Here is an 18,084-nt window from a genome sequence, read left to right as displayed (position 1 = left end):
CCTGGGATCTGCTCTCCACAGAAGGGAAGCTGTACTTGGTGCAGAGGATTTGGAAAAGCAGTGCTAATGGGAAGCATAAACGCACACAGCTCAGTTTCCCAGTCAGCACGCAAGACTCTATCCAAAAACAACTATAGAAATGCAAGGCAGGAAGCATGGCTCAGTGGTATCATATCAACTTAGCAAGTGTGAAGCTCAAAGCCCTACTATGGAAAAAAAAACTGCTGTGAAACCTAGAAGAGTGAGAAAATCCATGCCACGAGGGATTTGAATACATTAAAAATGACACATTCTTTTCAAGCACAAGAATTTGATCTCACAAGAATTATTTCAAAACTCCACACAAGACCCTGAAGTTCTCTCTGCTATGATTTCAGTAGATTGCCCAGAATGTGGGCACGTATTTCTTGGGTTTTAATGCAGTATACTACAGGGTTGAGGACAGGAGGGACCAACAGGTATACATAGCCCATGATAATGTGCACAACTGACGGAACATGTTTCCCAAAGCGATGGATAATAGACACCCCTAGCATAGGGACATAGACCAGCAACACAGCACAGATGTGAGAGACACAAGTGTTAAGTGCCTTGAACTGTTCTACACGGGAGGCAATGCCTAGGACAGTGATGAAGATTTTCAAATAAGACAGCAGGATAAGCACAGAATCCATTCCAAAGGTGATGAGAATGACAATGAGGCCATAAATGCTATTGATGCGGTGGTCAGAACAGGAGAGCTTGATGATGTCTGGATGTAGGCAGTAGGAGTGGGAAAGCACAGTGGCCTCACAAAACCTCAGTCTCTTAATGAGAAAAGGACCTGGCAATATAACAGCCACAGCCCTTAGCCAAAGCCCACCCACTATCTTGGCAATAGTTGCATTTGTTAAAATAGCACTGTACCTGAGTGGGTTGGAGATGGCCACATAACGATCAAAAGCCATGGCAAGCAGGATCCCTGATTCCATTAGGGAGAGAACGTGGATGAAGAACATCTGCACGAGGCAGGCATCCAAGTGTATTTCACGCACATTGAACCAAAAGAGCCCAAGCAAAGTGGGCAGGGTGGAAACACAGAGACACAAGTCACTGGCAGCCAGTATGGAGAGAAAAAAGTACATGGGAGTATGAAGTGATGGCTCGCCCTGGATTACCACCAGGATGGCGCTGTTACCCGTCAGGGCAATAAGGTAGAGGGCACAGAACAAAATGGAAATCACTTTGTGTGAGCTCTCCAAACCTGGAAAGCCCGTCAGAAGAAAGGGTTGGTAGGCACTGGTGTTGAAAAAGTCCATCTTACCTACTTCGTGTTCCTGGGATCAGTAAGATGTCCTTCCTAGAGTAAAAGAGTCTAGTTAATACACCACCTAATACATCCTATCTTCTAACCTTTCACTACATGTACAGTATGCTCTTGGCTGTCCTTGGATTACAGAACACCATGATTATTTTTTGTTTTGGGTTTTTTTTTCCAGTCCTGGGTTTGAGCTCAGGTCCTGAGCACCATCCTGGGACTTTCTCAAGGCTATAGCTCTACCACTTGAGCCTCAGCACCACTTCCAGCTTTTTCTGTGTATGTGAAATCGAGGAATCGAACCCCGGTCTTCGTGCATGCTAGGCAAGCACTCTACCCCTAGACCAAACTCCAGGCCCTGGGAATACCATGTTTTAAAGCTATAGGGAAGGTCAAACTTGGAGGTGCTAGCTACGTAGTATATTTGTGTATCTACCTCCACTTAGAGTCAAGTTTATAATTTATTTTCTCAATAGGTGTTTTACAATGAATCATGACATATATTAATAACTCAAAGCTTCATTCATATTCTTCAATTTAAAATGAGATTATGTTTGTCATCAGATGATGTTACCCAGTTTGACTTGTTAAGCTACAGAAATAGATAGTAAGTAGAAGAGGACCTTGTGTTCTCTTCTGTTTCTCTCTGTGTCTCTGTCTTTCTCTGTCTCTCTCTGCTTCTCCGTCTCTCTCTGTCTCTCTCTTTCTCTCTGTCTCTGTCTCTTTTGCTCTCTCAGTTTAATGGAATTGATAGAATATAGGGTAATATGCGCGTCTTCTATAAGCCAGGTTCAGAATCTTGCTGAATGTAAAATAGCTTCATAGCACTGATTAAATTACAATTTTCCTAGAAGGGGTATCAATGTTTGCACAATAATGTACCCTCCACTGGGCACGGTGTCTCAGGCTGCTATTCCTAGCTATTCAGGAGGCTGAGATCTGAGGATCAAGGTTCACAGCCAGCCTGGGCACAAAAGGACCTGAGACTCTTATCTCCAATTAACCTCTAGAAAATGGAAAGTGGGGCTTGGCTCAAGGGTAGGGTGGTAGCCTCAAGCTGAAAATCTCAGGGACAGCATCCAGGCCGAGTTCAAGCCCCATGACCCACAAAAAAAAATAGTCTACCCACTACCTGATTAATGTAACTGCAACCCCTCTATGCATTACCCCGATAATAAAATACAATTTAAAAAATGTTAAAATAAAAAATTCTAGATTCATATAAGATAAATGACTCTGCTTTTCCCAATTTTGATTTTGTTTCTCTACTTACCTTTTTTTTTCAAATCTTAGTTTAAATTCAGGAGTATGAGCTCCCTTGGCTTGTTTGATTATGGTGCTCCTTTCCCACTTGAACTATATCTCCATCCAGGCTTGGTTGGATATCTAGAGATGCAGTTGCATAGATTTTTCTGCCTGGGACGTCTGTCTGTGCACCAAGACCCTCTAGATCTCACAACCGCCTAGGTAGCTAGGATTACACCTGTTTTGTTTAGCTCCTCTATTTACCTTAAGAATGTAGATTATATAGCCACCATTTGATTGGGTACATTCTGAGATCTCTGCATTCGCTGATATGTAGTGTTGACATACTGTTACTCTCTGAATTAAAACTGTTTAAATAACAGGTGTACATGCTATTTAAATATATGATATAGGTATATATATATATATTTGTCTCTACTTCATATTTTTGACTATACCATAAATCCAAATGTTTTGTTTAGTATTAATTTATTTTATTTTAATGGAGGTGATATACAGAGGGATTGTGATACCATGAGCCAGGTAATGAGTACTTTTCCTTTCATACAATGTCTTCTGTTTCTTTTCTCCCATTTCCTCCTTCTTGTCTCCACCCACAAGTTGTGTATTTCACTTTCACCAGTGTCCAGTGAGCTCCACTGCTGCACTTTTGCACCCTATTTCCATTGAAATTTGTACCCTACCCCCAACCCTTCCAGAGAGATACACTTGAATAGTGCATATATAAGGGAGAGAAGACAGAATCATTCACAACTAAAAACCAAAAATTGTTATAGTATCTCACTTTGTTACCTGATATATTGGACATATTTGTATTTGGTTATTTGACATTGGATAGGGAAGGGGGGAAACAAGATGAGGGGTGGGGTTGGGGGGGAGGGAAATGGGGACCAAGACATGTGAAAGGGTATCAATGTATGTGAATTAATGCTCTATCTGGCAAATATTATGTAACCCTTCTATTAATTACAATAAAAAATATATGAAAAAAACAAAAAAAGTGAAATAAAAGAGAGATCTCTTCCCTTCTATTAATTACAATAAAAATATATGAAAAAAGTAAAAGTTAAAAGTAAAAAAAGAGAGCGATCTCTTATTTCCATCTCCTAGAGTTCATTTTAGTATGTATATATTTTCTATGAATTTAAAAAGGCACTTTGTCATTGTGCTTTTTTTCTCTCCTAAAAACGTCCTGTTTAATCTCACTGCATGTGTATCTAGTATCTTGCATAATTTATCATATCCCAGTGTATTTTAGATCTAATTTCTGTATAGCAAGGAGAATATATGCCATTTGTCTCTCTGAGCTTGGCTTACCTCTCTTGATTCATTCTAGTTACATCCATATTTCCTTGCAAATGACATTATCTTATTTTTTCTAATGGCTGTATAAAATTCCGTTGTGGATTGCTACCCCATTTTTGGCTCTACTCATCTATTGTGAAGTCTGTGAGCTGTTTCTATATCTTGTCTATTGTGAAGATTGAGGCAATGAACGTAGATGTGCAGGTGTCTATCATATCCTGGCTCATGATTAGGATATTATTCAAATACCAGAATCAATTAAGTTTTTAAAATAGCTTCCCTCCCATCACCTGTTGGTCCTGGGATTTGAACTTGGCCTGGGTGCTGTCCCTAAGATCCTTTTTCTCAAAATAATGCTCTTCTTTAACAGTGTCAACTCTTTTTTTTCTTTTCTTTTCATTTTGTGGTACTGGGATATTGCACTTTCTAGGCAAGCATTTTGCCACTGAGATACATCCCAGCACTGGATGAGTACAATTTTAAGAGAAAATATGGAGGCTCAAATTTTAGAAATAATAACACAAATAGTTATTGCAAATAATATTCTAGATTTAATACCATTTATTGATTATTTATTTCTCATTTTATTATCTTCAGGGCTTATTTAAAAATCTTAGTAGGCAAAGAAAAATGTATTTCGGTACAGACTTTAGTCGAATTATGCAAACAAATTTTAGTAGAAACAGAGTTTGTGAATACTATAGACAATGGAATAGCATTTACTCATAAAAGAAATAGAATTTCATCTCTTTGAGGATGTACAGACTAATGAGAATAGGAGAAAGAACAAAGAGGGCAAAAGAGGGAGAATGTGATTAGAACATTCTTGTGTGAAAATGCGACATGAGGCTTGCTGACATTGGTTTGAGAAGTGGGGATGTGACAAGGGAAAGCAGATGAGTCTAATTAAGGAATGTTGCATGCACATATAAAGATGTGAAAATGAAATCTCCTTCACAACTATGTGAGGCTAATTAAACCATCTTTAAAAAATGAATGGAATTATGTCATCTGCAAACACATGAGTACAATTGGAGACTATTAAATTAGTCTCACACAGAAAGACAAGTACCACAGAAATCCAGAAATACATGAAATCCAGTATATATGACCTTACAGAAGCTCTGAGCAGAATGGTTGCAATGTTTTGAGTGACGAGGCCAAGGAGGGAGGGAAGATAGTTTGATCCATGGGAATTAGTTTATAGTTAGACAGGAGAAAGAAAGGTAGAATTTATACAGATTTTAGAATTCTTAATGCATTTCATGGTTGAGCAAATATATACAAAAATAGCAAACTGATTTTAAATACCTTGAAAGAAAGGATATAACAATGGAAGGGACTGATAAATTTAACCTCAGCTAAACATTACACATGTGTAGACATATCATAACTCCATAAATATGGAAAATTTTATGTCATATATCATTTAAAATAATCTTTTAGCTTTTCAAATAGCATATAAAACTTCACCTTGTTTTTGGAATTTTGTTGAGAAACAAAAAAGATACCTGTTTTCCAAGCATAGGAAGTAGATGAAAATCTAGAAGCATAAACATGCAGCATAGTATTTTATAATGACATTTGGAAGCAGGCATTTATGTATGTGTGTTTGGGTGCATGTGTATATCATCTGGATCTGATTTCATTTAAGCCTGCCTCATGAGAATAATTTCTGCCTTGCCAATGTTACCATGAGAGTTTCCTCAGGGTACATAAAATATTTACAGGTATATTTCTTCCATGTTAAAAGGCATAAGGTATATCTTATTTTTGTACCATTAGCCATGATTTAATTGCTCTAAGATCATAATCTACATCCCTTGTAACAAATTTTATGCAATTAATTTCTAATGCTACAGATAATATTCTGTTACTATATGGTTGTATGTTAGTCACAGTCTTTTGTTAACTATAGAATATGTGGAAAACAAATGTTTTTCTTATGTTTTAAAGGTTTGGGACCTGTTTTTTCTTGTCTGTCTATGCTCATGGTAGAAAGAGGGTGATTTTACATTCCCCATTTTAAAAGAAAATCGTAGGAAATAAACTGCTTTGTTAAATTGCAACTCCTTTGTACAGCTACTTAAAGATAATAAAATATCTTTTAAAAGTCCATAGAAAATAAGTTTTAAACTATTAACATTATGAGTAGTAATGTAAAATAATGTTGATATTGTCAAAATACATATGTATTAATTGAGAAAGATGGAATAATTCCAAATGTCAACCATAACATCATTCTTGGTGTAAATTTTGAGAAAATATCATATAATTTCCAGGCCCTTTGATTTGTCGTTGCAGAAAAACTCCTATAAACAATGTAAACCAATGAACAATGGTATAATAGACAAATATAAACATTTAGATTGAATTTATTTAATAAATTAATCCATAATTTTAAAAAAACTGAGCATATATGTTTAACTTTCCTTTTAATCTGCTAATGAAAGTCCTTCTTCATTTTTCTTCAAATTTCTTTTGTCTGAAACTCAATTTCCCCGACTGCAGATTAACAGATGGGTATCTGCTGCTCTAGGGAAGTCAGTGTAGCGTGAAGCATGCCTCCTAATTTGGAATTATCCATCATTCTGAAGTACGTCTTTCAGACTGTATCCAAGCCTGGTATGGTGCCGTGTGCACATAGCCCTTGTTACTCAGGAAGCTGAGACAGGAAAATTACTTGAGCCCAGAAATTAGAGACCATCATGGGTAATAGAATGAGATCATTCTTTAAAAAAAATACCACTCTTCTAATCAGACATACCAAGGATTATTAAAACAAACTTGTGAATCTAGACTTACATACTTTTTAATATTCTCTTTGAAACATAATGCTACAAATCTGCAAATAATGCTAAAAAATTCACTTAGACGCAAGTGGCAGTGGGTGCTATGGATACCAGTTTTTGTCATACTCATATCTGGTGGTGGGAGTCATGATGTTGATGATGATGATGATGATGATAACAGAGCTGATAGTGTTATTTATATTTAAGTAGGTTAGAGAAATATTAAGAAATTTAAGTATCTTTTTTCCCTATCTCTATTACAAAATTACCAAAGTGAAATGCATACTAATCGAATGAAGGATATTGTCGGTTAGAACTAAAGAAAGCACAGACAAAAATCATTGGGGTAAAGTATGGAGGGAAAATGTTCTGGAAATTGATTATATATCAATTTGTTGCTCAGGGATTGCCTCAGATGTATACCCTGGCAAGTTTCAAGTTAAGAGAATGTACATGAGAACAAGCATGGAACACAGAACAGTGATGTTAAATGTGGGGTTTAGGAACATCAAAATAGATTGGCACAGCATGAGATATTAATAAGCACACAAGCAGAATGGAAAAGTAGAGGAGATTCTCCCCTGAAAGGAATCAAAAATACATTTCAAAAATAATTTCAAAATATTTAGTCCATGTAGATAAATAAAATTCCAAACTTTCAAAATATTTGTTTACTATTTCATTGCAAAGTGCGATAACCATTTTTAGATGATTGCATGTCTTAGAGAAGTGAAATGTTCTAAGTCAGCCTGAGAGTTCTTGATTGTGAGTAATTGGAAAAATATCATGGAAGAGAGCCTTCAATTCACAGACAAGATCAAAGTGCACATTCACGTAAGAATTAATGAATAAATAGGACACCAATAGTTTTAAATAGTTATGATGGCCAGATATATTTGTATGATTTCCAGTACTTTGGATAAACTTCCCGTATAGCTGGAACGAGAGATCCATGCCTCCAAGCCCAACTTTATTGGTTGAGATCGAATCTCACAAAAGTTATCCTTGATAGGTGATTCTCTTGATCTCCACTTCTTGCATGGGTCGAATAAAAGGAGTGTGCCGCAGCATGCAGCCCTAAGTTGTCATTCAATGTTTTCTTGTCAAAGTGTGGAATTTTTTTTTTTTGCCAGTCCTGGGCTTGTGCTCAGGGCTTGTGTACTGTCCTTGGACTTTCTCACTTGAGCCTCAGCACCACTTCTGGCTTTTTTTTTTCTATGTATGTGGTACCTAGGAATCAAACCCGGTCTTCATGCATGGTAGGCAAGCACTTTTACCATGAGGCCAAACTCCCAGCCAAAAGTGTGGAATTTTTTTTACATATACTGTATCATCAATAATTGGCGATCTCCATGCTGAAATGTTTTATTAAAGAATTTATTAACATTGATTTTTACATCATATTTCAAATGACATATTTAGCAAACAAGTATTCAAGAAAGGAAATCATATATACAATCACTGGCACTTAGATTTTAGAATATAATTAAAATTAGGTGCAGGGTTTGTATGTCATAGATACATATTAATTTATGTAATAAAACATTATGTCTATAGAGTCAGATTTATGTGTCTATGTAGTTGTATTTATATTTCCAATTTCAATTAAAAATTGTCTTGTCATCTTGAAAAAATATTATAATATAATTCTTTAATGCTCTCATAACCTTCTTACTTGCACATAGGAATCTGTGGTATACTTTTACAATGTTTACAATATTTCCCTTCAATACTTCTTGGTTTCTCATTGTCTACTTTGTCCTAAAGTTAGAAGTTATAAAGTATATGCTCATTCTTTGTCTTGGAAAAGAATTGATTGATCATCTGATAGCAATTAGAATTACAAAGAAAAGTTTCTCACATAATGTTGAACAGAAGAATGACAACATGTAACAATAAGTCTGTATTTCAATAAATTCAAAGCATTTTTAATATTTTCACCATGAAGAAATGATAGTTCCTTGAAGATACAGAAGCATTTAACCTAACTTAAAACTTGACAAGAACAATTTGAAGTTGGATAGGGAAGGGAGGAAAACAAGATGAGGGACGGGGGTGGGGGGAGGAAAATGGGGACCAAGGCATGAGAAAGGGTATCAATGTTTGTGAAGTAATGCACCTTCTATCTGGTGAATATAATGTAACCTTTCTATCAATTACAATAAAATATATGAAAAAAACATGATAAGAACAAAACATCACATGACGATTTTTATATTATGTCTTTATGTACCAGTTAAAATAAATGTAATTTAAATTATAAAAAATTGATGAAAACTTTTTGTAGAGGGATATTTAAAGAATACCAAAGTATTTTTTCATTGATTGTCTGTGATAGAATTATAGTTTTGGTATTCTCTGACTTGAGTTATAAAACACTTATCAGGATGCTGTATCCAATCCACTTTTAAAAAATACTGAAATCATTAAATTACTTAACTGAATCACATCTCTCTGACTCTTTTTCATCAGTAATGATGAATTACTCAAAACATGTGCTCTTAAATATGAAATTTCAATTTTACCTTAGATGAGTTGCTATAAAATTACAAATAACTACTAATAATTATCCTAGTCTTGACATTGTTCCACTTCTTGATAATAGGCAATTAGTTTCTGAGTTTCTGCATATCAGGACAGCATATACCCAGAGTACCAGTGATGATGACCCAGAAGCAGCAAGAAAAAATTCTATGAAGGAGATTCTACAATTCAGATTTGAAATCCCCACAACTTTTACCAAAATTCCACATTGGAAATATTTAATACATCTAAGACATTTAAAAAATGAGTCTTCCGAAAGAAAAATGTTCTGTCACTGTACAATGTCTTTCTGAGACTTTTTGAAGCCAAATGACTTCATTCTTTTTTTTGTGCCAGTCCTGGGTCTGACCACTGTCCTTGGACTTCTCAAGTCTAGAGCTCTACCACTTGAGCCTACGGCTTTTTCTATGTATGTGGTACTGAAGACTCAAACATGGGTCTTCGTGCATGCTAGGCAAGCTAAGTCAAACTCCTGGCTCCCAAATGATTTCTTTTTATATTTTAAGCTTGAATGAACTGACTTTTGTTTTGGGGGCTATTACTAATTTTCCCCCATTTTTAAGATTTATAACACTGTTTTAGTCAACATTGCAAGTCTATACTTAATGCGTTACTGTCTTGTCTGAGTTTCAGCAGACTGTACTAGGAAAATTGTACAGAACAATTTAAGTGAAGAAATCTTGCAATAAAAATTGCTAGAACTCTATTATCTCAAACGTCTTTATTAACAGCACTAGAAATACATGTCACTGTCCACCATCCACTCATGTTTTAGAATCAGGAAAAGTTCACAGAAGCTCATCTCATACTAATTTAGAGGAGAACAGTGGTTACTAGAGATTCTGCAGAGTGAGAGAAAAGGGTAAGAGAAGTGTGTCAATAAGAATAAGGCAAATCTCACACAAGAAGTAAGAGCTCAGGAATTTTATTTCTTGGTAGGGTAAATGAAGTTATCAATAATGAGTTCTATGTTTCAAAATTTCTTCAAGAGGAGATTGGAAATGTTCTCATTACAAGAATAAGTTAATTGTTTAAAGAGAATATGTTATTGAGCAATTTTTATTACTTTATTACAATATTTATTTATTTATTTTGTCAGTCCTGGGGCTTGAACTCGGGGCCTGCACACTGTCCTTGGGCTTTCCTCAAGGCTAGTGCTCTGCCACTTCAGCCATAGCACCACTTCCAGCTTTTTCTATGTATGTGATACCGAGGAATTGAACCTGGGTCTTCATGCATGCTAGGCAAGCACACTTCCAACTAAGCCAAGCTTCTGGCCCTTAGTTTGTTACAAAATTTAAAAATAACATTGTGTACATAAATTAAGATTTCACATGGTACCTGCTAAATATCTGTAATTATGTGTCTGTAAATTTTACAATTGAGATCAGTTGAGGTAATGTGCACAATCAGTAAATGAATGGTAATCCCTGCGGTGACCAAATGCTACCAGGGCTACTAAAGATTATTAATTGATATGGAGAATTGCATATACGTAATCTATTTTCAGAAAAGCTACACTAACATGAATTTCTAGAACATGATCTTAAGGAACTTATATCCCATAAAGACATGAGTTATCATCATCAACTTCAGGTATAATTCTTATTTTGGTGTGCTTACTGACATGTTAGGGAATAAACCAAGAATAAATGACTACAGTGTCGCTCATTCTTTCTTTCAGTTCAGCTGCACTTTCAGCATCGTGATTTTGCTTCCCTGTGATGAGAGTTATCTGTCGCTGTGCTGTTTACATCCTTTGATAACTCCACTGAATATGCCCACATGATCTGTCATAAATTAGGAAACTAAAATCTGAACATTTTATAAAGCATATACATTATTGCCCAGTATGAAGGGTGCTGTAATATCTTTCTCACAATTTATTTTAAAGTCATGTATTGAGCACCTTATTATGCTTAAAATGGATGAGAGGTTTTAAGCAGAGGCTCACCTGTAAGAAAAATGCTGGAAAATATTTTTATTGCTGTGAGTTAGAAAGAAATACTAACCGGGGCAAAGAAAAAAGCCGCTCAAGAATCAAAAGTTCTCTTGGACAAGTGAATAAAACGTGAAATTCTGTAGTGCTCTAAACTTGAAATAAAGAAGCACAGCATCCACAATCTCACACATTTTCCTCTTGTTATGGTGTTCATCAAATGAGGAAGGGATTCATCCACTCATTCATGTAGCCATACCAACCCTATGTAGAGAAAGCAATGCAATGGTGAATAAGAGAAAAGCTATGACTATCCTGATAAATAATTTACAGGACTGGAGATTATCAAAGATCTTCTAGTATCACTGAATTACAAACATTATCCTATTTGTGAAGAAAATGATTTCCTTAAGCACTTAAAAATATTCTACATGTATATTGACACGCCAGTGGAAGTATAAAATTTATTTAGCTACTTGTCCTTTTAGTATAGAAATTCACTTCACGGGCCTTAACTAGTAGGTACCATTTTTTTCTAAAATATAGGTTATGTCGTACTTTGTAGTTTTAATTAGTTATGAAAATGGTATATTTTAAGATGACTCATGCTCAGTCATACGTGTTTTGTGAAAAACTAAGTTATGTGGAAGGTGGATTGCCTTTTACAGTCATGAGAATTTGTGTGCGAGACACATAAAGATAAATATCTCATTTTATTCTTCCTTTAAACTATATTGCTAGCTAGTTAGTAGCTCCTTGAACAAACACCAAAATTAAGCTGACTCTTCCCTTTCATGGCTCTACTAATGACCTCCGATAATCCCAGTTCTACCTGAACGGAAGATGCGCAGAATCCTCAGACGGATCTGCCTGGTCTTGATGGTGTAAACCACGGGGTTGAGCATGGGGGGTGTAAGAAAGTGCAGGTAGGACAGCAAGACGCAGATGCAGGGGGAAGCCCACTTCCCAAATCGGTGCATCATGGACAAGCCAATCATAGGTGTATAAAAGAGGAGCACGGAACAGATATGGGAGACGCACGTGTTGAGGGCTTTGAGACGCTCGGCCTTCGAGGCAATGGACAGCACTGTCCGCAGGATTAGCCCGTAGGAGAGAACAATGAGCACCGAGTCCAAACCCAGGGTAGAGAGCACTACAAAGAGGCCATAGGCACTGTTGATGTGTGTGTCCGCACAGGCCAGCTTCATGACATCTGGGTGCAGGCAGTAGGAGTGGGACAGCAGACGCTTCTCACAGTAGGGCAGCTTCTTCAGCATGATGGGGCATGGAACGTGGAGACCAACACCGCGTACAATGATAGCCAGGCCCAAGCTGGCAATCCGGGGATTTGTGAGGACGGTGCTGTAGCGCAGGGGGTTGCTGATGGCCACAAAGCGGTCAAAAGCCATGGACAGCAGCACAGAGGACTCCATGATGGAGAAGGTGTGGATGAAGAAGAGCTGGAGCAGGCACATGTCCAGTGCCACCTCCCTGAGCCCCAGCATGTAGATGGTGAACATGGTGGGCAGGGTGGAGGCAGACAGGCCCAGGTCAGTAACTGCCAGCATGGACAGGAAGTAGTACATGGGCTGGTGTAGGGAGGGCTCAGACTTCACCACCCACAAGACCAGGCTGTTCCCAGCCAGGGAAGCTATGTACATGGCACACAGAGGGATGGAGAGCCATATGTGCACAGCCTCAAGGCCTGGAAGGCCTGTCAAGAACAGGAAGGTACTAGTATGGTTGGAGTTTGACATGATGAACCAGAGGCAGGACTCCAGGAGCAAGTACAATCACCGGCCCTAGATACAGATGGGTTGCCAGTTCAGAACACCTGTAAATCTTAGAATGGATCCCTGCAATGTTCTTCTGACCAAATGGCTCTATCAAAGAACATTTAGTAAGGATGATCTTTTGCAATAGTTACAAGAAATCTTCCACATTATAGTAAGCTTGGCTCATGAGCTGTGGAGGGACATTTATTCCACAATCAAAATTTGGGAATATCACTCTAGTACTAGAATTATGCATTGTTGTTTCCAACTCTTTATTATATGCATTGGGAAATGAATTTGTTTTATAACAGAGTTAGTGTGTTAGATATAGTGCCAAAATGCCACTATCTTCTTTCCTTATTAAGTTCTTCATCTGTCTTTTTTAATATATACTTCTCCAAGTTAATGAATGTATTTCCTGAAGACAACCTTTTATAACTAAAACAGTGGAAAACAAATTAATTAACATTACCTAGTCAGTATATTTGTTTGGATACACAAACATTGGGTTATTATATATATAATATTATGCCAAATTGTGGCGATAATTTTAGATTTTATTAAAATACATTTGTTCCTTAAGTGGTTACATTTATCTGATCATTGCTTTTATAAAATAATACTTAACTGGCTAATAGGTCAGTTAACTTAAAGCTTATCTGTCATGATTTAATGTTGTACACATGCATATAAAAACATCAAACAAGACATAGTCACTGAGGAAACAGTTATTTAACCTATGTTTCATAATATTTCTAGAGTGAAACTATAATCTAGGCATATGGCTATGTCTTCCATGCATTCTTTCTTGGACTTTTTTTCATTTTTATAGCATCTTACATTTAATCCACAGTTAAGTTTCACACTTTAACACAGTGAAAAAGAATTTAGTTAGAAAACTTTTTTCATTTTCCTTCTGATCATAAATGAAGTATGGACATTTGAGTTTTCCAGATGTGCAAGTCATTAATACAATGATAATTTAGATTTAAAAACAACTTCTTTAATGTTTAGTGTTAAGGAGGTCTTTGCAGGTAGTTGTATTTTTTTCTCAGCTAACATTGGTTTCTCCTTAGTTTTATCACCATTTCTCTACTGTGCCCTAGGTACACAATCCAGAATCACCCCACTTTGTAAAGTTAAGTCACACTTTTTTCTTCTATAGATGAAAATGTACAAGGGTAATCTATTATACTATCATTTCACTTAAGTTATCAAATACTTTTAGATGCCAGCTCACTTTTCCAGATCTTGACAAATTAATGATGATAGTAATCAAGTTGGTAACTTTGCCAGCTGCATCATCAAAGCAGGATGGAGTAATGGTTCAGGATATCCTTTTGTTTTACTTTCTGAATATTGTAGTCTATAGCTGAAGATAAACACCAGCTGCTAATCAACAAAGGTTTATTTATGAATTTATTCTTAAATCAACTAAACTAACACACTCCTGAGGTTTATTTTTTCATTCCTCAAATGATGAATGTTTCTGATATTCCTTTTGTAATCTATGACACCACTTCAAAATTTAATTCAATAACTAAATTTGCCTATGTGCTGTTTTTGGCACAGGAACTCCAGGAATGAAAATCAGAAAAGTCCCAATAATAATGGGAGAATCAGAGTCAATTTTATTTTAAATATGTGGAGAAAAATTGAATAATTGGTAAAGAAACCGAAGTGTTACATTAGATGGAAATTTCAGGAAATAGCCTAATGAGGAGAAGAAATTTGGCACAAGGGAATTCTGACCACCAGAATCACTGAGAAAATCTGTCACAGAGCCAACTTGTACTTTGTGTTGTACTGTGGAGCCAACTCTTTAACTGTATTGAATGTATCTGTATTGAATGGCTTTGAAGGTGGTGGCCAAGGACTAGTGACAAATTATCTGGTGGAAATTGCCCCAAATGCAAGTTTTAGGCCATAGTTATAACCTCATGGATCAGAATGCCCAGAGTCTGACATTAAAGGGTAAACCAATGTAACAGCATTATTGGCAAGACAATATGATGGAAATAAATGTTAAAACTTGGGAGGACATAGAGGGGAAGAAAAGTGGGAGAAAAAACATGGGAAGGGGTAACCACGTTCAAGAAGTAATATAATCACTACCCCATGAATGTCCTGTAACCCTTCTACACATTACCCTGACAATAAAATAAAACTGAAAAACAGAAAGGATGGATATAGCATGCATGTCTCTATTTTCACAGCTTTTGTGTCATTTGCCAAGGTCTTGACATGATAAAAAGATCTAAATATGAAAAAAAATCCCTTGAGGTGATTTTGATGTATAGCAGTCCAAAGACCTGTTGCTTTTGTGAAATAAAACCTTGTCTTTCCAGACCCAAGGGAACATAGACTCAATGGTTTCCCTCATTTGTAATAATTAGTACAAACCTTGGACTCTCCTAACAGGATTACAATAGCTCAAAACCTAGATACAAAAGACCACATAGGATGAGGCTAAATGAAAGGACCTCCAGGATATGGAAACAAGAGCCATATAATGTGTGATTGTTGTTCTTAATGTACTATTTCTCATCTCTTTTGTTGTCCTTTGGTTATTCTCATATTGTTACAGTATCTTACCTTGTTATCTTGTATATTGTATATATGAGTGTTCGTTTATTTGAAATAGGATAGGGAAGGGGGAAACAAGATGGGGAGGGGGTGGAGAGAGGGAGAGGGGGACAAAAACATGAGAAGGGGTTTTAATGGTTGTGAAGTAATGCACCTTCTATCTGACAAATATAACTGCAACCCTTCTATTAATTATAATAAAAATTAAAACAAACAAATAAAACAAGAAGATGGTGGGGGACAAGCCATTTAGAGACACAGGACATCTTTTGAACCTTAATACAATGCTGAGATGATTCCAACAAAGACACTCAGCTATCAATGTAAGTTTTATAACCGATTTTCAATGAATGACTAAATCCCTGTTCATCAAATACCAAAAATGTATCAGATATAATAAACAAGGATAGTAGAGCCTTCCTGATGATTTATTCTGACAAGTACCAAATGTTTAATAATTTAATCTGTGTGCCTGCTAAACTCCATGAAAGCTAGAGCTTCAGGGAGGTGTTTGTGTATTTTACATGCATATTAATGAATTTCTCATCAGTTTTTGACATAGAGGGCAAATGTGAAATATGATAAGGAGAAACATTTGGGGACAAACTTGAGAACAAATGGCCAGTCAGAGGAAGTGCATGGATGGTTCTTTGTCTCTAAACTTTCCATCTTACATTCACATTGCACTGGTTTTGTTGTTTTTAATCAGAGAAAATCACAAAATCTTATAATCTGAAAGTTCTATTTCTTTACCCATAAATCTCAGGTGCAGAGACATAAATAAAATAGAATAAACAGAGTGAAAATTTCTCCCTGTTTTAACTTAGCCTTTCAAAGAGGCTAAGTTAGACAATAAAATTCTCAAACACAAGGAAGCTATTGTTTTGTCTATTTCAAATTCAACAGATTGCCAAGAAGGAAGCTTTATGAGTATGACTGTGCGTTTGTGTGTGCTTTTTCTCTTTGTTTTAATTTAATATCCAGTAGTGAGTGAGGGGAATATAGGTAAAGATAGACAGCATCTCTTTCTGGTCTTGCTTTAGTACAAAAACATTGAGAGAGGAAGTGGCACTGTGGCTCAAGGGGTAGGGTGATAGTCTTGAGCTGAAGAGCTCAGGGACAGCACCCACACCAAGAATTCAAGTACTACAACTGACAAACAAATGAACAAACAAACAAAAGAAAACATGGAGAGAAAAAGAGAAAAGAAGTTGGACACAGATTGGACTTCAGCGTAAACTATTTCTTAAATAGGTTAAGAATGTGAACTTACCACTTAAGAGAACTACTCCATTTGACTGGCTCGCTGGCTTTTCCTCAGCTGTGGATTTGTAGCATTGTGGAACAGATCAAGGCAGGATGTCATCCTGAATTTTCCAAGCTAATGTCTACAGAATGTAGAGCAGAATTAAGAACAATATAGTCGCTAGACTAGAATTAGATGATAACAAGACTTTGAGTATGAAATGTATGGACAAATAGCACAACAAAGAATTAGTGAAATATTTCAATTCTCTTAACATTTAAATGTATATTTATTTAATGACAAATAAAAAGCCCTAATGAAAAGTTCATATGGTTCAATATTTAGAAAGTAAGTAGTAATTAATTACACTTATCTTGCAATTTTATGTGTACTTACCAAATAAGATTCAAAGATTTTTTTGTCAAAGATTTAGAAAGAATTGCAGTGACTCTTGATCTCCATGGATTTGGGGTTTAGATAATTTATTTTTCATCTTCCGTCTTATGAGAAGAAAAAGTATTGAATTATTTCAACATCACTCCATTTATCCATTTTCTTTTCTCTTAGCTTATAGAACATAGAAGCAGTTTCCCCAGTGTATATACAATTCATATGGATTTAAGACAAGAGAAATTTTGTTGGTGAATAACTAGTGTGTCTCCTAGTTGTATAATTAATTCTCTTTTTTCCCCTATAATAACAAATTGTAAGCTTTCTATAGATATCTTATCCAAAAGGTCTAAGATATCTGAAGACAATGACTCCTTTCCTCCTTCTAATAGTTCAATCTTCTTTCCTTTTAATGGCTTTAGCTTAAAACATATTAACAATGCTATCAATCCTAGAGATGTCTTTTTTCTTCTCCCATCCTCATGTTATCGACTCACAAGATGGTAAGAGTGAGGACACTTCTCTGATTCCTCAGGAGTCTGGTAGCATTCTCAATGCGAAGAGGTTTTATGGCAAATTAGCCAATGTTCAAATTCATTCTGTGATGAATGCCACAGGGACCATAGACTTGGTAATAACAACTGACTTTAACCAACAAATTATGTAATTACTAAAAGGAGTCCATTATAATTGGAGTCTTTTGACAGTAGTATATATCTAAGGTTTTCAGATGCTGATTCCCCCTGTCAGTGTGATTTTAAAATAATTAGCCTGTTAGCCTTTGCTAAATTTAGAGTATGAAGCTCATATAATATGGAGGCATATGATAATGTGAACAAAGTAAATTACATTTCTCCTTGAATACCGTAGATCTTGATTTGAAACTTCCTAGTATTATGTAAGGCCTATGTTCAATACTGTATTCTACCTATACATAAGAAGCT

General features: G+C 36.0%; 2 protein-coding genes across 2 annotated transcripts; both read right to left on the bottom strand.

Annotated features, from left to right (window-relative positions):
* Positions 1-365: 365 nt before the first annotated feature.
* On the bottom strand, positions 366-1,298 carry LOC150053376 (olfactory receptor 51I2-like). Its single transcript, XM_090349284.1, has one exon. It carries the CDS (start codon positions 1,296-1,298, stop codon positions 366-368), a length of 933 nt encoding a protein of 310 aa, XP_090205410.1.
* A 10,648-nt stretch (positions 1,299-11,946) lies between these two features.
* Positions 11,947-12,900, bottom strand: LOC150053375 (olfactory receptor 51G2-like). The gene has a single exon (XM_090349283.1). It carries the CDS (start codon positions 12,898-12,900, stop codon positions 11,947-11,949), a length of 954 nt encoding a protein of 317 aa, XP_090205409.1.
* Between the last annotated feature and the right edge of the window lie 5,184 nt (positions 12,901-18,084).

Source organism: Megascapheus bottae, chromosome 16, assembly GCF_031878675.1.
Source record: "Megascapheus bottae isolate mThoBot1 chromosome 16, mThoBot2.hap1, whole genome shotgun sequence".
Lineage (NCBI taxonomy): Eukaryota > Metazoa > Chordata > Mammalia > Rodentia > Geomyidae > Megascapheus > Megascapheus bottae.
Note: the sequence above shows the minus strand (reverse complement) of the source record. Positions and strands in the feature narration are given on the sequence as shown.

What these genes read in the sequence shown, in the direction of transcription:
- LOC150053376 (XM_090349284.1), bottom strand. Translation starts at nt 1,298, where the DNA reads ATGGACTTTTTCAACACCAGTGCCTACCAACCCTTTCTTCTGACGGGC.
- LOC150053375 (XM_090349283.1), bottom strand. Translation starts at nt 12,900, where the DNA reads ATGTCAAACTCCAACCATACTAGTACCTTCCTGTTCTTGACAGGCCTT.